At 44.9% G+C, this 18,887-nt stretch overlaps 1 protein-coding gene and 1 long non-coding RNA gene across 6 annotated transcripts; one reads left to right on the forward strand and one right to left on the reverse strand.

Annotated features, from left to right (window-relative positions):
* Window positions 1-6,568: 6,568 nt before the first annotated feature.
* LOC100838872 lies at window positions 6,569-17,826 on the reverse strand. Of its 2 annotated transcripts, none has more exons than XR_733135.3 (4): window positions 17,375-17,826; window positions 17,146-17,289; window positions 16,333-17,004; window positions 6,569-6,927 (listed from the first exon to the last, which is right to left on the reverse strand). It is a non-coding gene; the product is annotated as an uncharacterized LOC100838872 (long non-coding RNA). The 2 variants fall into 2 exon arrangements; XR_002961049.1 differs by having other exon boundaries at window positions 6,569-6,937.
* On the forward strand, window positions 11,228-16,258 carry LOC100838563 (putative ubiquitin-like-specific protease 1B). 4 transcript variants are annotated; one of them, XR_002961047.1, is made up of 8 exons: window positions 11,228-11,556; window positions 11,937-14,088; window positions 14,170-14,320; window positions 14,394-14,982; window positions 15,059-15,205; window positions 15,315-15,454; window positions 15,542-15,616; window positions 15,699-16,129. XR_002961047.1 is itself a non-coding variant. In XM_010241819.3 (8 exons), the coding sequence occupies exons 4-8, from the start codon at window positions 14,788-14,790 to the stop codon at window positions 15,885-15,887; spliced, it is 726 nt and encodes a 241-aa protein (XP_010240121.1). In that variant the 5' UTR covers window positions 11,243-11,556; window positions 11,937-14,088; window positions 14,170-14,320; window positions 14,394-14,787; the 3' UTR covers window positions 15,888-16,097. The 4 variants fall into 4 exon arrangements, 2 of the variants coding, with proteins under 2 accessions (XP_010240121.1, XP_024311663.1); XR_002961048.1 differs by having other exon boundaries at window positions 15,719-16,129; XM_010241819.3 differs by having other exon boundaries at window positions 11,243-11,556; window positions 15,719-16,097.
* Window positions 17,827-18,887: the final 1,061 nt, after the last annotated feature.

The raw sequence follows: 18,887 nt of genomic DNA on the forward strand, positions 1-18,887 counted from the left end.
TTCAATCGTGTCTTTACTGAGTATCATTATGATTTTGTGTTCATTTGTTACAACACATTTTGACGTGTGGAACTCTATTGTCAGTCACTCAATGGCCCTCTTCCCTCTTTGGTTACCAGCCGAGTAACGGCGCCGGACCCGTCCGTACAGAACTGCAGATGGCCGGCGCAGCAGAACCACAACGATCCGCCCGAATCGATGGGTAGGAAGCCACAAGGAGAAAGAAGCTGCAGAGGAAGAGAGATCTCGTCTTCCTCGTAGAGCCCACTCCAGTCATTGTGTCGCCGCCCACACAAGCGCTTGCCGCTGCGACAGTCGAGCCCCGCCGAGCTCCCCTCCGCTGCAGATGGCCGCGCCGCGCCGACACCACCGCCCGACGCGCACCCCGCCGGCCGCCGTGCCTCGTGCTGCTGCTTTCTTCGCGCCCGACGAGCCCACGAGCTTGCCCGCCTCCACCGCCCGCGAGCCGTCCCTAGCGCCTGCCGCACGCTCACACACCGTAGTGGAGGCAGCCGCACGGGGCTGTGTCGGGATAGAAAGCCGCGGAGTCGACGTGGGGACGCTGTTGGTGGTCATCGAATCGATTCTCTCCTACGTCTGTGTCGCTTACGTGAATTCTACACAAGCTAGCTACTGATCGTTTTTTGATAGGCTACTTGTATGCACGCATCTCGCCGGAGTTCATCGCCGCGTCGGAAGTAATTGGCGTGCTGCACGTGTGTTACAATCTTGTGGTCTGAAACCAACAGGCGCAGGCCGCAGGTCATGCCAGAGGAGGAAGAAGGTCATTGAGTGGCTGACAATGGAGCTCCACATGTCAGAGTGTGTTGTAACAAATGGACACAAAATCATAATGGTACTCAGCAAAGACACGATTGAAGGATGTGTTTGAGCAAAAGACACGAAATAACGGTGTTCAAGAGCAAATTTCCCCATACGGAAAAGATGCTCGATCCGAAAAATAACCGTTACTTCAATGGGTTAGGAAAAAAAAACTGTCCGGAAACAAGGTCCGATCTGAATTTTTTTCGGGGATCCGAATCCGCGGAGGAGAAACCCAATATCTTCGGTGTCCAATCTTGTCGAAACAGGTGACCCGATCTCTTGAAAACGGTTGGTTTCACCCGTGCTTGTCCAGAAGAGCCTTCTTCCTCCTGAAGCCGCCGCTGATCCAGCCTCCTCAGGATGCCGCCGCCGGCCCGCTGCTAGCTCGCGCGCCCCGCCCCTGCTGACTGCACCTCGCTGACTGCAACCAACTTAGTACTCAAACATTTAATTTGATTATTTCTCAGTTGGCGAGGTAGCAAAGAAGATCTAGAGGTAAATCATCAATCATGGATAAGAAAAAGAAAATAGACAAAAATGAAAAAATTCCGCGACTGGATTGAGAAGTGAGAGAGAAGGTTGAGATATCGATGCTCTGCTTCGGTGCATAGCCGGAAAGAAAATGGAGAAAGAAAAGAATAAAAAATGAATGGGGCCCACTAAAGATTAGAGGCTAAGCACTAAGCTGCGTTACCAATTCTTTGGGTAACGTTTTCGCCGTAGCTGGCGAAGTGAGGACGGGCTGGGCGAGCCAAATTTTTTTAATTTTTTTTGAGAGGTGGTGAGCCAATTTTTCGGTATGGCTCATTTTGGTTGTAAAACAAACGGGTCCTTTCTGTTTGGCTCGGTCCGTTGGTGAGATATAAGTTAACTCTCTCTACCCAGTCTAATAATAGCTCAGCCCGTAAAAGAGAAAAGCATTTCAACACCATTCGCCCCCCTATAGTCCCTCCCTACCTCCTCTTTTCTCCAGTCTCCTGAATCCTGATCCCCCCAGTCTTCCGATTCCCCACTGCTAACCCTAGCCGCCAGGCATTACCGGACAGCCAGGTCGGCGCCACCATGCCCCCCACGCCGCCTCTAGTCCTAACTCGGCAACTCCTGACCGCCTGCTCGCCATCGTGCGGCAGAGCCGCTTACAGGAACCGCTGGCGAGAAGACCCCTCATCGGCTCCTCTCTGGATACATCGGCTCCTCTCTGGATCTCGTTCATCTACTGAGTCCGGCGCAATGGTGTTCCGCCGTGTCACTGGGCGACCCTAGGCCTCGGCGGCGGCAACCGAGCCGTGCCGGCATCCAGATCCGGTCTTTCCCCGTTACCAGTGACATAAAGCTTCCGCCTTTCCGATCTTGGGCCTCGCCGGCGGCAACCGTGAAGGAGCTTCGACGGCGCTGTTGCATGCGTTGGTGCATCGCAACGGTGCTACTGCGCCTGTAGATGATGAAGAGGGAGAGGGCGCCTTCGGCAACCGTCGCAGGTCACCATGCTTCTTCTCTATACTCTTTTTATGAATTGTTTTTGGATTTTTTTTCAAATTAAACATTTCACATCTCCTTTTCGCCACATTGTTTTAGGTTTTTTTTGGAGCGAGTGAGATTTTATTTACTAACTCTGTTCTTTTTTCCAAAAAACTTTGAACGATAGATCAGACTCTGCTTATCTTTTCTATGTCAATACAATCGTGCTATGTTATTTATTTTTGCCTAAACCTAATTTTTTAGGTCGAATATTGGGTTCTCTTTTGAGAATCCAAACTGGCAAGTCCAGACATTCTTGGCCCGTTCACCGCCGAGTTACACAAGTGTTTTCATTGTGGGCCGACTAATGTGTACGGGCTTTCGTGGGCTGACTCGAGAATACTAGCAAGCACATTTAGATTCCTCTGTAAACACCAGTATCCCATCCCTAAAAGAAAAGGAACACATACAACAGTCAGCCGTGTGCCCGTGTCACACTAATCTACCCTCTATAAAAACCGGCGACTCCATCTCTTTTTTCCTTATTTCTCTGGAATTTCATTGCCATCCCCCTCCTCCCCATCAGCTCTCTCCGCTTCTCCATGCTTGGCGTTCCTCCCTATAGCCCATCTCGCCCAATCCCCATCGCTCCCATCCCATCCCCATACCGGTCTCTTCTCTCGTGTTCATCCCAACCAGGGGGGTGTCTCAAGCTGGCGAAATGCCTTCCTTTGCCTCTTCCCGGGTACTGTTTCTTCTGTTCTAAGTCTATGCGCGTCTTTGTTTGATCTGGTTAGGGTTTGGTAGTTAGGCTTGTGATTTGATACCTGTTTGATTCTGTTAAGTACTGTTGGGAGCTGTTCATTTCGGGGTTTCGTAGTTAATAACTGTTTGATCATGTTGCTGTGAATTGCGTATATTGAACTGATTTGGTCTAGGATTTTATTTGGGGTTTATTGACTCTAGACATGGTTCTAATCAGGTGACTTATCTTGTGTTCTTGTCTTAGTACCCTAGTTTATTTGGGGGTTTGGCCGTTCACAATCTGTTTGATTCCCTGTTGATTGCTTTTTTTTTTTGAAGTGGATTCCCTGTTAATTGCTATGATTGGCAAAATATTTGTCTCCATTGAGAGTTACTGATTTGAGTAATCTTACGTTCTCTATTCCTGTCATGCCATTTGTTACGTTTAGCTGGAATTCCAGATAAATGTTAAGAAGTTTGACTTACGACAAAGCTAGGGCATCTTATATTTAGGAACGGACGTAGTACCTTTTTTGTGTGCAGTACTGTGTCCTTCTGGTCTAATGAGTTAGTGTTTTGAGTATTGTCTGGTTCCTTCGGTCCTTCCTAATGTTTATATTGATTTTTTGGACGGTACTCTATATCGTCTTGGTTCTAATGTTATAACCCTCCTGTCTTTGTTTAGTTCATTTAGAAATGCCTCATTTTGTGTTAATGGTGCTATTAATGGGCTGTGCAAGTGTACATTACTGTGTATTCTCATGATGCTACTGCTGCTGTAATTGTTTGTATACCGCCCTTCTTGATTCTAATGTTGCATCTAATTGTTATGCATATTCATAGCGCAAGGGTTCATTTCAGTAGGGAGTATATTCGCTGACACCACTCCTTTTAATAACTGTTTGATCATGTTGCTGCGAATTGCGTATATTGTACTGATTTGGTCTAGGCGTTTATTGATTCTAGACATGGTTCTAGTTTCGTTACGTATCATTATGGTCTTGTCTCCGTTTATCTGGGGATTTGGCAGTTCATGATCTATTTGATTCCATGTTAATTGTGATGAGTGGCAAATTGTTTGCCTCCATTGGGATTTAGTGATGAGACTGGTTTTTCTATTCTCGAGTGTGTTGCTCCACTAATCTGGATCGTCTGACTGAATGGAAACGGAGGGCAGATAGGTATGGGTGACGACATATGCAGTGGCTCAGCAGACGGCGTCTGACGGCATGGACGTTGTTCACGTTTGTCCGATTGATGTAGTACGACCTACAAACAATAGTGATGTCCAAAAAAAAAATCCCTGTTTCGTGCACTACACAGCTACGGATCTGGATCTCTCTATACGTTGCACTAATATAATTTTTCCTCCCCCAAACAATAGTGATGTCGTACCTACATGTCATGTCTGATTTACTTTGAATAGTACAAGTATTTTCCAGATGCGATTGAAAGCCATGACGCACGTGTCCAAAAAGGACGTGATATTCGACACCATGACTGTTGTGTAATACTCGCTCTGATCATAAATTCTTGACTTAAATTTGCTCAAATATGAATATATATCTATTTTTAAAAAACGTCTAGATACATGTAATATTTCGACAACAATTTAGGATCGGAGGGAGTAGTAGATTTCGATTGCACCCAAAGGGTATGGGTTGCAGATCAGAGAAGTGGTGTGAACTGTTGATTTTTTTACCAGAGATTTCATTTCATGTGTGTCTATACATACATACATACATACATACATATACATACATACATACATATATATATACATATATATATATATATATACACACATTATATATATATATACAAACATATATCGTAGATCAGAAAAGTGGTGTGAACTGTTGATTTTTTTACCAGAGATTTCATTTCTGTGTGTGTCTATACATATACATATACATCAATTCTCTCACTCAAAAACATGTGTTTTCTCTCTCTCTGCACATATATCCATTCTCTCTTAAGAATATGTATTTTTTCTATCTATTCGATTTCGCCTCTCTCTCCATACACACACTTTCTCTCTCTCTCTCAAGAATGTATGTTTTCTCTCTCTATATATACATATCCATTCTCTCTCAAGTATATGTGTTTTGTTTGTCTATTAGATTCATTCTCTCTCAAGCATATGTGTTTTCGTGTACTTCGATTTAGTCTCTCTCTCTCAATATATGTACACACACATTCTCTCAAGAATATTTGTTTTCTCTCTATATATACATATCCATTTTCTCTCAAAAATATGTGTTTCATCTGTTTATTTGATCCACGACTACAGTTTCTCTCTTGTACCCAACATGGAAGGCAAATTCTCCCGTACCCAATACTCCATCCACCTCCAACGGAGCATTGGGGAAGGGCATATCAGTCATTTCACATTTATGCATTACTAGTAAAAAAAAAAGAAAAACCCCTCACCAGTCACCCCCGAGCCCGAGCCCTGTCATCCCTGGATTCTGTCTCCGCCGCCGCCCTCGGCCAGGTTTTTGGGCGGCGGAGGATATCCGGGGAGGAGGGGTTCGGAGAAAAGGCGTGGCTGGTTGCCGCTCGGTGTAGGGGGGTGAGAGCATATCTCCAGCAGATACGGAAAGGGGAAATTTGGACACCCGTTATTTGTTGGCCTTTGCTCAAACACACTTTTCAATCGTGTCTTTACTGAGTATCATTATGATTTTGTGTTCATTTGTTACAACACATTTTGACGTGTGGAACTCTATTGTCAGTCACTCAATGGCCCTCTTCCCTCTTTGGTTACCAGCCGAGTAACGGCGCCGGACCCGTCCGTACAGAACTGCAGATGGCCGGCGCAGCAGAACCACAACGATCCGCCCGAATCGATGGGTAGGAAGCCACAAGGAGAAAGAAGCTGCAGAGGAAGAGAGATCTCGTCTTCCTCGTAGAGCCCACTCCAGTCATTGTGTCGCCGCCCACACAAGCGCTTGCCGCTGCGACAGTCGAGCCCCGCCGAGCTCCCCTCCGCTGCAGATGGCCGCGCCGCGCCGACACCACCGCCCGACGCGCACCCCGCCGGCCGCCGTGCCTCGTGCTGCTGCTTTCTTCGCGCCCGACGAGCCCACGAGCTTGCCCGCCTCCACCGCCCGCGAGCCGTCCCTAGCGCCTGCCGCACGCTCACACACCGTAGTGGAGGCAGCCGCACGGGGCTGTGTCGGGATAGAAAGCCGCGGAGTCGACGTGGGGACGCTGTTGGTGGTCATCGAATCGATTCTCTCCTACGTCTGTGTCGCTTACGTGAATTCTACACAAGCTAGCTACTGATCGTTTTTTGATAGGCTACTTGTATGCACGCATCTCGCCGGAGTTCATCGCCGCGTCGGAAGTAATTGGCGTGCTGCACGTGTGTTACAATCTTGTGGTCTGAAACCAACAGGCGCAGGCCGCAGGTCATGCCAGAGGAGGAAGAAGGTCATTGAGTGGCTGACAATGGAGCTCCACATGTCAGAGTGTGTTGTAACAAATGGACACAAAATCATAATGGTACTCAGCAAAGACACGATTGAAGGATGTGTTTGAGCAAAAGACACGAAATAACGGTGTTCAAGAGCAAATTTCCCCATACGGAAAAGATGCTCGATCCGAAAAATAACCGTTACTTCAATGGGTTAGGAAAAAAAAACTGTCCGGAAACAAGGTCCGATCTGAATTTTTTTCGGGGATCCGAATCCGCGGAGGAGAAACCCAATATCTTCGGTGTCCAATCTTGTCGAAACAGGTGACCCGATCTCTTGAAAACGGTTGGTTTCACCCGTGCTTGTCCAGAAGAGCCTTCTTCCTCCTGAAGCCGCCGCTGATCCAGCCTCCTCAGGATGCCGCCGCCGGCCCGCTGCTAGCTCGCGCGCCCCGCCCCTGCTGACTGCACCTCGCTGACTGCAACCAACTTAGTACTCAAACATTTAATTTGATTATTTCTCAGTTGGCGAGGTAGCAAAGAAGATCTAGAGGTAAATCATCAATCATGGATAAGAAAAAGAAAATAGACAAAAATGAAAAAATTCCGCGACTGGATTGAGAAGTGAGAGAGAAGGTTGAGATATCGATGCTCTGCTTCGGTGCATAGCCGGAAAGAAAATGGAGAAAGAAAAGAATAAAAAATGAATGGGGCCCACTAAAGATTAGAGGCTAAGCACTAAGCTGCGTTACCAATTCTTTGGGTAACGTTTTCGCCGTAGCTGGCGAAGTGAGGACGGGCTGGGCGAGCCAAAATTTTTTAATTTTTTTTGAGAGGTGGTGAGCCAATTTTTCGGTATGGCTCATTTTGGTTGTAAAACAAACGGGTCCTTTCTGTTTGGCTCGGTCCGTTGGTGAGATATAAGTTAACTCTCTCTACCCAGTCTAATAATAGCTCAGCCCGTAAAAGAGAAAAGCATTTCAACACCATTCGCCCCCCTATAGTCCCTCCCTACCTCCTCTTTTCTCCAGTCTCCTGAATCCTGATCCCCCCAGTCTTCCGATTCCCCACTGCTAACCCTAGCCGCCAGGCATTACCGGACAGCCAGGTCGGCGCCACCATGCCCCCCACGCCGCCTCTAGTCCTAACTCGGCAACTCCTGACCGCCTGCTCGCCATCGTGCGGCAGAGCCGCTTACAGGAACCGCTGGCGAGAAGACCCCTCATCGGCTCCTCTCTGGATACATCGGCTCCTCTCTGGATCTCGTTCATCTACTGAGTCCGGCGCAATGGTGTTCCGCCGTGTCACTGGGCGACCCTAGGCCTCGGCGGCGGCAACCGAGCCGTGCCGGCATCCAGATCCGGTCTTTCCCCGTTACCAGTGACATAAAGCTTCCGCCTTTCCGATCTTGGGCCTCGCCGGCGGCAACCGTGAAGGAGCTTCGACGGCGCTGTTGCATGCGTTGGTGCATCGCAACGGTGCTACTGCGCCTGTAGATGATGAAGAGGGAGAGGGCGCCTTCGGCAACCGTCGCAGGTCACCATGCTTCTTCTCTATACTCTTTTTATGAATTGTTTTTGGATTTTTTTTCAAATTAAACATTTCACATCTCCTTTTCGCCACATTGTTTTAGGTTTTTTTTGGAGCGAGTGAGATTTTATTTACTAACTCTGTTCTTTTTTCCAAAAAACTTTGAACGATAGATCAGACTCTGCTTATCTTTTCTATGTCAATACAATCGTGCTATGTTATTTATTTTTGCCTAAACCTAATTTTTTAGGTCGAATATTGGGTTCTCTTTTGAGAATCCAAACTGGCAAGTCCAGACATTCTTGGCCCGTTCACCGCCGAGTTACACAAGTGTTTTCATTGTGGGCCGACTAATGTGTACGGGCTTTCGTGGGCTGACTCGAGAATACTAGCAAGCACATTTAGATTCCTCTGTAAACACCAGTATCCCATCCCTAAAAGAAAAGGAACACATACAACAGTCAGCCGTGTGCCCGTGTCACACTAATCTACCCTCTATAAAAACCGGCGACTCCATCTCTTTTTTCCTTATTTCTCTGGAATTTCATTGCCATCCCCCTCCTCCCCATCAGCTCTCTCCGCTTCTCCATGCTTGGCGTTCCTCCCTATAGCCCATCTCGCCCAATCCCCATCGCTCCCATCCCATCCCCATACCGGTCTCTTCTCTCGTGTTCATCCCAACCAGGGGGGTGTCTCAAGCTGGCGAAATGCCTTCCTTTGCCTCTTCCCGGGTACTGTTTCTTCTGTTCTAAGTCTATGCGCGTCTTTGTTTGATCTGGTTAGGGTTTGGTAGTTAGGCTTGTGATTTGATACCTGTTTGATTCTGTTAAGTACTGTTGGGAGCTGTTCATTTCGGGGTTTCGTAGTTAATAACTGTTTGATCATGTTGCTGTGAATTGCGTATATTGAACTGATTTGGTCTAGGATTTTATTTGGGGTTTATTGACTCTAGACATGGTTCTAATCAGGTGACTTATCTTGTGTTCTTGTCTTAGTACCCTAGTTTATTTGGGGGTTTGGCCGTTCACAATCTGTTTGATTCCCTGTTGATTGCTTTTTTTTTTTGAAGTGGATTCCCTGTTAATTGCTATGATTGGCAAAATATTTGTCTCCATTGAGAGTTACTGATTTGAGTAATCTTACGTTCTCTATTCCTGTCATGCCATTTGTTACGTTTAGCTGGAATTCCAGATAAATGTTAAGAAGTTTGACTTACGACAAAGCTAGGGCATCTTATATTTAGGAACGGACGTAGTACCTTTTTTGTGTGCAGTACTGTGTCCTTCTGGTCTAATGAGTTAGTGTTTTGAGTATTGTCTGGTTCCTTCGGTCCTTCCTAATGTTTATATTGATTTTTTGGACGGTACTCTATATCGTCTTGGTTCTAATGTTATAACCCTCCTGTCTTTGTTTAGTTCATTTAGAAATGCCTCATTTTGTGTTAATGGTGCTATTAATGGGCTGTGCAAGTGTACATTACTGTGTATTCTCATGATGCTACTGCTGCTGTAATTGTTTGTATACCGCCCTTCTTGATTCTAATGTTGCATCTAATTGTTATGCATATTCATAGCGCAAGGGTTCATTTCAGTAGGGAGTATATTCGCTGACACCACTCCTTTTAATAACTGTTTGATCATGTTGCTGCGAATTGCGTATATTGTACTGATTTGGTCTAGGCGTTTATTGATTCTAGACATGGTTCTAGTTTCGTTACGTATCATTATGGTCTTGTCTCCGTTTATCTGGGGATTTGGCAGTTCATGATCTATTTGATTCCATGTTAATTGTGATGAGTGGCAAATTGTTTGCCTCCATTGGGATTTAGTGATGAGACTGGTTTTTCTATTCTCGAGTGTGTTGCTCCACTAATCTGGATCGTCTGACTGAATGGAAACGGAGGGCAGATAGGTATGGGTGACGACATATGCAGTGGCTCAGCAGACGGCGTCTGACGGCATGGACGTTGTTCACGTTTGTCCGATTGATGTAGTACGACCTACAAACAATAGTGATGTCCAAAAAAAAAATCCCTGTTTCGTGCACTACACAGCTACGGATCTGGATCTCTCTATACGTTGCACTAATATAATTTTTCCTCCCCCAAACAATAGTGATGTCGTACCTACATGTCATGTCTGATTTACTTTGAATAGTACAAGTATTTTCCAGATGCGATTGAAAGCCATGACGCACGTGTCCAAAAAGGACGTGATATTCGACACCATGACTGTTGTGTAATACTCGCTCTGATCATAAATTCTTGACTTAAATTTGCTCAAATATGAATATATATCTATTTTTAAAAAACGTCTAGATACATGTAATATTTCGACAACAATTTAGGATCGGAGGGAGTAGTAGATTTCGATTGCACCCAAAGGGTATGGGTTGCAGATCAGAGAAGTGGTGTGAACTGTTGATTTTTTTACCAGAGATTTCATTTCATGTGTGTCTATACATACATACATACATACATATACATACATACATACATATATATATACATATATATATATATATATATACACACATTATATATATATATACAAACATATATCGTAGATCAGAAAAGTGGTGTGAACTGTTGATTTTTTTACCAGAGATTTCATTTCTGTGTGTGTCTATACATATACATATACATCAATTCTCTCACTCAAAAACATGTGTTTTCTCTCTCTCTGCACATATATCCATTCTCTCTTAAGAATATGTATTTTTTCTATCTATTCGATTTCGCCTCTCTCTCCATACACACACTTTCTCTCTCTCTCTCAAGAATGTATGTTTTCTCTCTCTATATATACATATCCATTCTCTCTCAAGTATATGTGTTTTGTTTGTCTATTAGATTCATTCTCTCTCAAGCATATGTGTTTTCGTGTACTTCGATTTAGTCTCTCTCTCTCAATATATGTACACACACATTCTCTCAAGAATATTTGTTTTCTCTCTATATATACATATCCATTTTCTCTCAAAAATATGTGTTTCATCTGTTTATTTGATCCACGACTACAGTTTCTCTCTTGTACCCAACATGGAAGGCAAATTCTCCCGTACCCAATACTCCATCCACCTCCAACGGAGCATTGGGGAAGGGCATATCAGTCATTTCACATTTATGCATTACTAGTAAAAAAAAAAGAAAAACCCCTCACCAGTCACCCCCGAGCCCGAGCCCTGTCATCCCTGGATTCTGTCTCCGCCGCCGCCCTCGGCCAGCCCGCGGCGCCGCCGCCCTCTCCCTTGCCCCAGCTCGCGCCACCGGCAGCGCCGCCCTTGCCCTCGACCCAGCGCGCGCTGCCTCCCTCGCCCTCGCCACAGCGTGCGCAGCCGCTGCGCTCCACCTAGCCCGCACCGCCGACCTCGCAGAGCGCCACCGGATTCCGCCCTCCTCACAGCGCGCTGCCTTCCTCATCTTCCCCCATATCAATAGAGCAACCGTCTTCCTGCCCAACGACACTGAACCACCTCCAAGCCGGAGCGCCCTCTCCCGAAGAAGACCGGCCACGCCCGAATTCTGCCCTTCTTCTTCTTCAACTCCGGCACACTTCACAGGCGTCTTCTCCAGTGAGGTACCAAACAGATGCACCTTGTTTACATACCAGCAGGATCTTTTGAACTGTGAGAACTATGATTGGATAATCTGTTATTTTAGCTAATGTTGCTTCGATTGGATCCTAGTGCTTACAGCTTATGGCTTTGTCCAACGCAATTAACTTGATGTTCTTGAAATGTTTGCATCATGATTGTATGTGCCACTTTGTGCACATGATTAGATGTTGGTCATGGACGAAGATAGATACCCTGAATAAGAAGAGAATAGTGAAGTACAGTGTGTTGTAAAATTGTACCTTCATCAGTTATGTACCTTTATCAGCTTTATCATTTATGTAGCGCCATAATAATCAACATAATGTCAGCTTAATCTTGACTAATTGGTCATAAATGACAGGCTTAGAATGGAGCCCAATCACCCTAGACCAGAGGAGGTGGAGGAATATCACATGGTAGTCAGTCAGGAATTTGGAAGTGAAGAAGAGGGATATGAGTTCTATAACAACTATGCAAAAGAAAAAGGATTTAGCATCAGGCATGATGATAAGGAGTGCATGCCTGGTACGGAAATGGTAATACGAAGGCGATTTTGCTGCTATAAGCAAGGATACCGTTTGCTGAAGTACTTTGAAGCATCTAATAAGAAAAGGGAGCCAAGACCTCTCACCCGTTGCGGTTGTCAAGCGATGATTGAGATCAAGCGGAATGCACACACGGGCGATGGTTTGTGAACAAATTTTTGGATGAGCATGCCCATCCTTTGGCAAGCCTTGATGATGTATGTTTTCTACGGTCTCATCGTCGGCTAACCGATGCCCAGAAAGCCGATGCGATTGAATATGGAGTTGGTGGCCTTCGTTCATATTAGATAATGGAAGTTATGGAGAAGCAGCATGGAAGTTATGCAAAAGTCGGGTTTGTTTCCAAGGATTTGTATAACTTCTTTGCGAGGTACAAGAAGAGGAGGATCTTAGGGAGAGATGCTCAATTTTTGCTAAATCACATGAGGGCACAAGAAGAACGCGATCCAGAATTCTTCTTCAAATACACCGCAGATGGCGATGGTTGCCTGAAAAATATATTCTAGGCAGATTCGCAGTCGAGGATGGATTTTTTTGCATTTGGTGGCATTGTGGTGTTTGACAGCACGTACCGAGTGAACGGTTACAATCTCCCGTTTGTGCCATTTGTTGGAGTGAATCATCACCGTAGCACGGTTATCTTTGGTTGTGGTATTGTTTCTGATGAGACCTTCTCGTCCTATGAGTGGCTCCTGCAGACGTTTCTAGAGGCCATGAACTGGAGGCATCGTAGGTCTGTGATCATTGATTGGGATGTTGCAATGAGAAAAGCAATTAGGAAGGTTATGCCGGGGACAAACCATCGGTTGTGCAGTTGGCATATTGAACAGAATATGGTACGCCACCTGCGTGGTCCCATGCTTACTGAATTCAGGAAATTCATCTACTATCCGATGGAAGAGTATGAATTCAAAATACGCTGGGCTCAGTTTGTGGAAAAGCATGAGATCACAGACAAGAATGTCTGGATATCCAAGATGTACAAACTGAGGAAGAAGTGGTCAGCATCTTATACGAAAGGAAAATATTTCTTGGGCATGTTGAGCAACCAGCGCAGTGAAAGTCTCAATTCAAGGCTTCACAGGCATCTTGATCGGAAAATGTCATTGGTTGACTTATTGGAGCACTATGAGCATTGTCTGTCATGCATGTGTAGGAATGAGGGTGAGTTGGATGCAAAGGCCGCAAATTCAGTCCCCTTCACTAGAATAACTGCCGACCCATTAGAGAAAAATGCTGCACGCATTTATACACCAGAGATGTTCAAGAAGGTAAGGGAATGTATCTGGAAATCATCATCTTGGGAGATTGGAGATGTCATAGAGGAAGATGGTCTTTTCAGCTATAAAGTTACATTAAAAGAACATGGGCATAGGTTCATTGTCCAGTTTGTTTTTGATGGCTCGGTGGTCGATGGTGCAAATTGTGATTGATGATGATGAAGCGTGAAGACATTCCATGTGCTCACATTTTTGCTGTTTGGAAGCACCATCGTTTGGACACAATTCCTAGATGCCTTGTTATTACAAGGTGGACAATGCGGGCGAAGGCTGCCTTTGTGTTTGAGAGAAATGCCAATACCCATGTGTGGTCTGAACCGATCGAGCGATACCGTGAACTTCGCAACATGGCTAGTACTGCTTTATTCAAAGCGTCGAAGAACTCGGAGATTTCACGGCATGTGAAGGATTTTCTGCAAAGTATTGTAGGTGGCCCAATCGATGCTGACGGGGAAACGGAGCTGACTACATTCGGTCCTTTGCCCGCCCATTTTTCTGGTTATAGCCAATTCTCTAGAGAGAAAATCCTTGACCCAAAGAAGATTTTTCCAAAAGGTGCTCCATGTAAGGAGAGATTGAAGCCATTCAATGAGAAATATAGGAAAACCAATGCAGACGGGAAAAGGATCAGAACTTGTAGCGAATGTGGCAAACCAAATCACGACAAGCGAACATGTCATTTCATGAAGTAATCATTTCTGTTTTGCTGTTGTATGTACTTGTTGTATCTATGTGCTAACACATGAACTAAATAATTTTCTTTGTTTAGGCCACCACCTGTGACGTGATGAAGTTCAAATCTGTCGAAACAGGACAGCCTAGAAAGACAATTTGTAAACCATCGTGATGTTGTTCAAGCAGAGCTCAAAAATATGGGAAACCGACTCGACGAGATGAAACATGCATCAGAAGAGGTCAAGGTAAATACAATTCATAAAAGATGGTTACCCTTTATTCCTAATTTACATGATATATCAACCTTATGTGTTGTAGGCATCACACGCCACAGATGAAGAAAACCCTATAGCCAACACTGGACCTACGAGCGGCAACCAGGACGGACAGCGGCCAAAGCGAGTTCGTAATAATGATTCTCAAAAAAGTAATCCATACGTATACTATGGCACTGCAAAGAGACAGAAAAAGCAACATGCCAATGGAGCCGCTGTTGATTGTACCGCAACGCTTGCATGGATTAATGACCAACAGAAATCAAAACTATTGATCTTGATTGAAGACGCAGAACTACGTAAAAAAGACTTGGAATGCCTAACACAAGAGTTTGAGAAAGACAGTTCACAGAAATACTTGACAGATTCCATAAGTTTTATTGACAGTATTATTATCAATTGCTATCTTTCAATGCTAAAACCTAATACCGAGTGCAATGCAGATAGTCAATGCAGGGATCTATTACATGCGATCGTTGAGCGACCACCAAGGAGACAAAAAGGTCTGGGTTGAGTGCACATGGATAGTGATCCAGCTAGTCAAAGCTGGGAAATCCAAACAAAGGTCGCTCGATAAGCTCAGCAAGCTCTCAAGAAGAAATAAAGCAAAAAATTATCTAAAGCATGACATGGTAAGTTGGTAATCCATTTGTTCCCTATCTTTTAAATTACCGTACTTGTTTGATTACTAATCGTAAATCGATGCAGATTTTCCTCCCCTTAAATCACTCAAGGCATTGGTACTTATCTGCGGTCAATCCCAGCCTTAAAGAAATTCACATACTCGACTCCTTGCATAATCCTGCAGCTAGCAAGGAGAGTAGTTGTACAGACCGGACGGAATTGTCAGAAGTGGTATGCCAAATTTTTAGCAATTCTTTATATCTAATAGCATTACTTTCTGCAATCTAATAATTGAGCTCTAATATTTTTGATACATTGATTCCAACCTCACAAATAACAGCTCCAAGGAATGGAGAGGTACATGGAGTTGCTGGACACAACTGAAGATAATACGGCACACACAAATGCTATATGGACAGATTTCAAGGTATCAACCTGGAAAAGAAAGTTCATACGTGGGCTGCCACAGCAGAGAGATGGGTATGCCATTCTAGCCAACATCCATTTGAAACCCATTGTTGCTGTTGGTTTGATGGATACGGTTTTGACTTGGTATATCTCCTGCAGTTCCTCATGCGGCTTGTTCATGCTTAAATTATGGAGAACTGGTTGGGAGAAAAGTTACAGGAGAGATTCACGCAGGTATATAATGACCTATTCTCATTTCTCTCCCACATTTTAATCATGCATATTTTTTATCTAAGTTTTTTAATTACATGCGCAGCGCCAAATTGATACATTCAGAAAGGACTTACCATGCACGTTGCTCCGCTGTAATCTGAACAAGGCGCCATATATGGACAGTCCTCCAGAGGGAAACTCTCCTCAAATATCTAATGGCGGTCTATCCGAAGTTCAAGAAGTTGATGCAGTCAGAAACCCTATGATATCTAACATCACTAGTGCTGAGTAATAGACTATTAAGTTTTTTTGGTGTTCCTGTGAGAACACTCCCACATGTATAGAATCAGCATCATAGTTTGTAGTAGTATTGCATTTTTGAGCGTTGCAAAGAATGCATTTTTGTAGTAGTATTCCATATTTCTCATGCAGACTACCGAAAGTGCGACATCATTTACTTCTAATATTTATTTCTTTAACTAAGAATTAGCTTACTTTTCCATGGTTTTGTATATGCTTGAAAATCTAATATTATTCGTATTTGCATACTACTTGTGGTTGATGATCTTTTAGATTGTCAGTTTTTCCCAACTTCAGTGCAAAGTCTGAAGATCGTCATTCTGTTGATGCTGGCAGTAACAAGCTATTCTTCTAGGAAGTTAAGTACGATTTTCAGAATGATAAGGAACTGCTGCCGTGCTGTATAGTTGGGAAAAAAGATGCAAGTGTGTACTAACCTGGGTTTCACTCGCTGCTGCTTTGTTGACAGGAGGACCTTTTCCCAATTTCATCCAAGATATAGTTTCATGGCTGTATATGGAAGTTTTACTGCAATCAATAAGATTCAAAGTTTAAAATGCTCATATAGTATATATGACACCGTTTTACTGCAGTCAATACTCAATAATATATGAAGGAACAAAAGGTGCACTATGCAAACAACGGATGATCTGCTGCTGCCGTTGAGATGACCAATAATGTGCTTGTTTGATATCTTTTCTTGTATTTGGACGTGTACTGTAGAATTCAAATCTTTGCATGGCCACCAATACATATTGTAAGTTTGGTATTATAAACAAATTATAAGAGAAGTATAGAGTGCTTATAAGAGAATTCCATTCACAGATATCAACCAAAATTATGCTGAGGCCATCAACACTTGGCCCCAAGCTTGGAATTCATGAATAATATGGGTTTTCCACTTTTGGCGAGCTAAAGCACAATAGCAATTTACGGTGGAATCAGTTCTTGAGCCGAACTATACACTACGGGGTCGGGAGCAACATCAGGAAACCGGCAACAAATGGTTAGGCCTCCAGCTATACAAAACTTGATTGTGCAAGCACTTTACGATTCACAGAACAACTCCATAGCTATACCAGCAGCTAATTGTTCAATCTTCATGGTACCTGCAGAGATTACAAAAGGAACATTTCAGGCATCTAGATTCAAGATTAACATAAGCCCCTTCGCCATGGCATCAGATGCTATATGTGATTGGCATATGGTGAAAATGTCAACAAGGTTATGTGATCTAAAGAAAAATTTACCTGCCACCACACAGTCTCGACAATCCGAGAAAATATCCAAGATTCAATCTTCTCTAATGCAGCCAAAAGTGTACCAGTTTCCTGCCAATCATCTAGTATCTGTATTGCAGCAAGCTTGGTTTGCTTGCCATTGCAGCTGTTGTTCTGGAGCATTGGCATGGATTTCCCATCAAACCATTTTGCACTGTAATTTCAGAAGAAGAAGAATGTTGGATAGACTCGAGCATACCGGACGAGTTGGACATGTGCGATGACGCGCCGATGTCGAGGAACCATTCCCCACTATTGGACGCAGAGGACGCAACGACATGTTGTTGAGAGCCTAGAGCAGCGCAGGGTCATAGCCGGCCGGTTGCTGAGTCGCCATCATCACGTGCGGTGGTGCAGACACGCCAGGACGTGGTCCAAGGATGCCGTCGGGGCGGGGGAGCAAGGGGCAGACGGCAGAAGAGGCCGGGGCGCAGGGGGATCTTCCTCCCCTCTCCCGCAGTGTAGGAGATGAGGCAGGGGAGGACGGCGGGGCGGGGGAGGCCAGGGCGCCAGCAGATCTTGTCCCCTCTCCCGCCGGCTGGGTGGAGCGCGGCGGCTGCGGACGCTGTGGCGAGGGCGAGCGCGGCGGCGCCGCGGGCCGGGTGTAGGGCGGTGGCGGCGGCGGCGCGAGCTGGGGCGAGGGCGAGGGCGGCGGCGCCGTGGGCTGGATGAGGGCGGCGCCGGCGGCGCGAGCTGGGGCGAGGACGAGTGCGGCGGCGGAGACAAAATCACGGTGGAGGCGAGGGAGGGAGAGAAAGATGGGGGTGTGGGGTGGGGTGGGGGAGGGCAAAACTGTCGGTCCGGGGAGGCGTGTGAATGACTTACTACTCCGGTCCTTGTTTTCACTACTCCAACCTGTTCCTTCACGTAACTCAGTTGGAGTTTTAGGAAGTATCAACAAATCTGAACCCTTAGATCTAAAAAGTGAACGGTCTAAAATAATTCGGGGGTACTATAAAAGAGCTCACATGAAATGTTCTCATTTCAATATAGTCCAGCATATGGTGTTGTCATTAAATATTGGGTGACAGAATTAATAGAAAATGATATCATTATGTGTTCTACGTTGGATGTGGTCATGGAAATACAAGAGCAGAAAAGATGTCTGTTCTGCCAGCATGCATGGACGCCAAATTCAACTTCAGCGACGACCACTGCTCCAGGGGACGTGGGAACGGTACTCCACTGAAGATCCATACGTCCCGTACAGTGCAGATGGGGTCTGAGACTGTTCGCGACCTCCCTGCCGTCAGTTCGCACTGCTACAGCGTTACTTGCCGTCTATCAGTGGTGGTGAGACGAGCGGTCATGATAGGCGGAGCCGCGGAGCACAAACGTTTTCTTTTAGTGATTTGAGTGATGTTACATTCCCTAATCCCTACTAACGTGTCGAGTGAATCTTGGACTGCATAAAGTTTCAGATTCCTAACCCTTGCTCTTAGTGCTTGTGCTCTACTGCATAAACTGTAGATGCCAATGCCATGAACCATTTGTTACGTTTAGCTGCGATTGGTACTCTAAGAAATTTCTGATTCTTTGCAAATGTTACTATTAATGGGATGTGTATTACTATATCCACTATCAAATAAGTATAGTATGAAAATATATATCCTGATGGATTTAATAAAAGTAATTTAGACTTGTAGAAGTCGGTAGATTGTTCTATAAACTTGGTCAAACGTTAAGAAGTTTGATTTAGGACAAAGCTAGGA

Source organism: Brachypodium distachyon, chromosome 5, assembly GCF_000005505.3.
Source record: "Brachypodium distachyon strain Bd21 chromosome 5, Brachypodium_distachyon_v3.0, whole genome shotgun sequence".
NCBI lineage: Eukaryota > Viridiplantae > Streptophyta > Magnoliopsida > Poales > Poaceae > Brachypodium > Brachypodium distachyon.

Bases quoted from the DNA above. Each gene is read 5' to 3' on its own strand.
- LOC100838563 (XM_010241819.3), top strand. From the start codon at position 14,788: ATGCAGATAGTCAATGCAGGGATCTATTACATGCGATCGTTGAGCGAC. The intron at 15,455-15,541 runs GTATGCCATTCT...TATCTCCTGCAG, and splicing joins CTGCCACAGCAGAGAGATGG to TTCCTCATGCGGCTTGTTCA. The intron at 15,617-15,718 runs GTATATAATGAC...TGATACATTCAG, and splicing joins TACAGGAGAGATTCACGCAG to AAAGGACTTACCATGCACGT.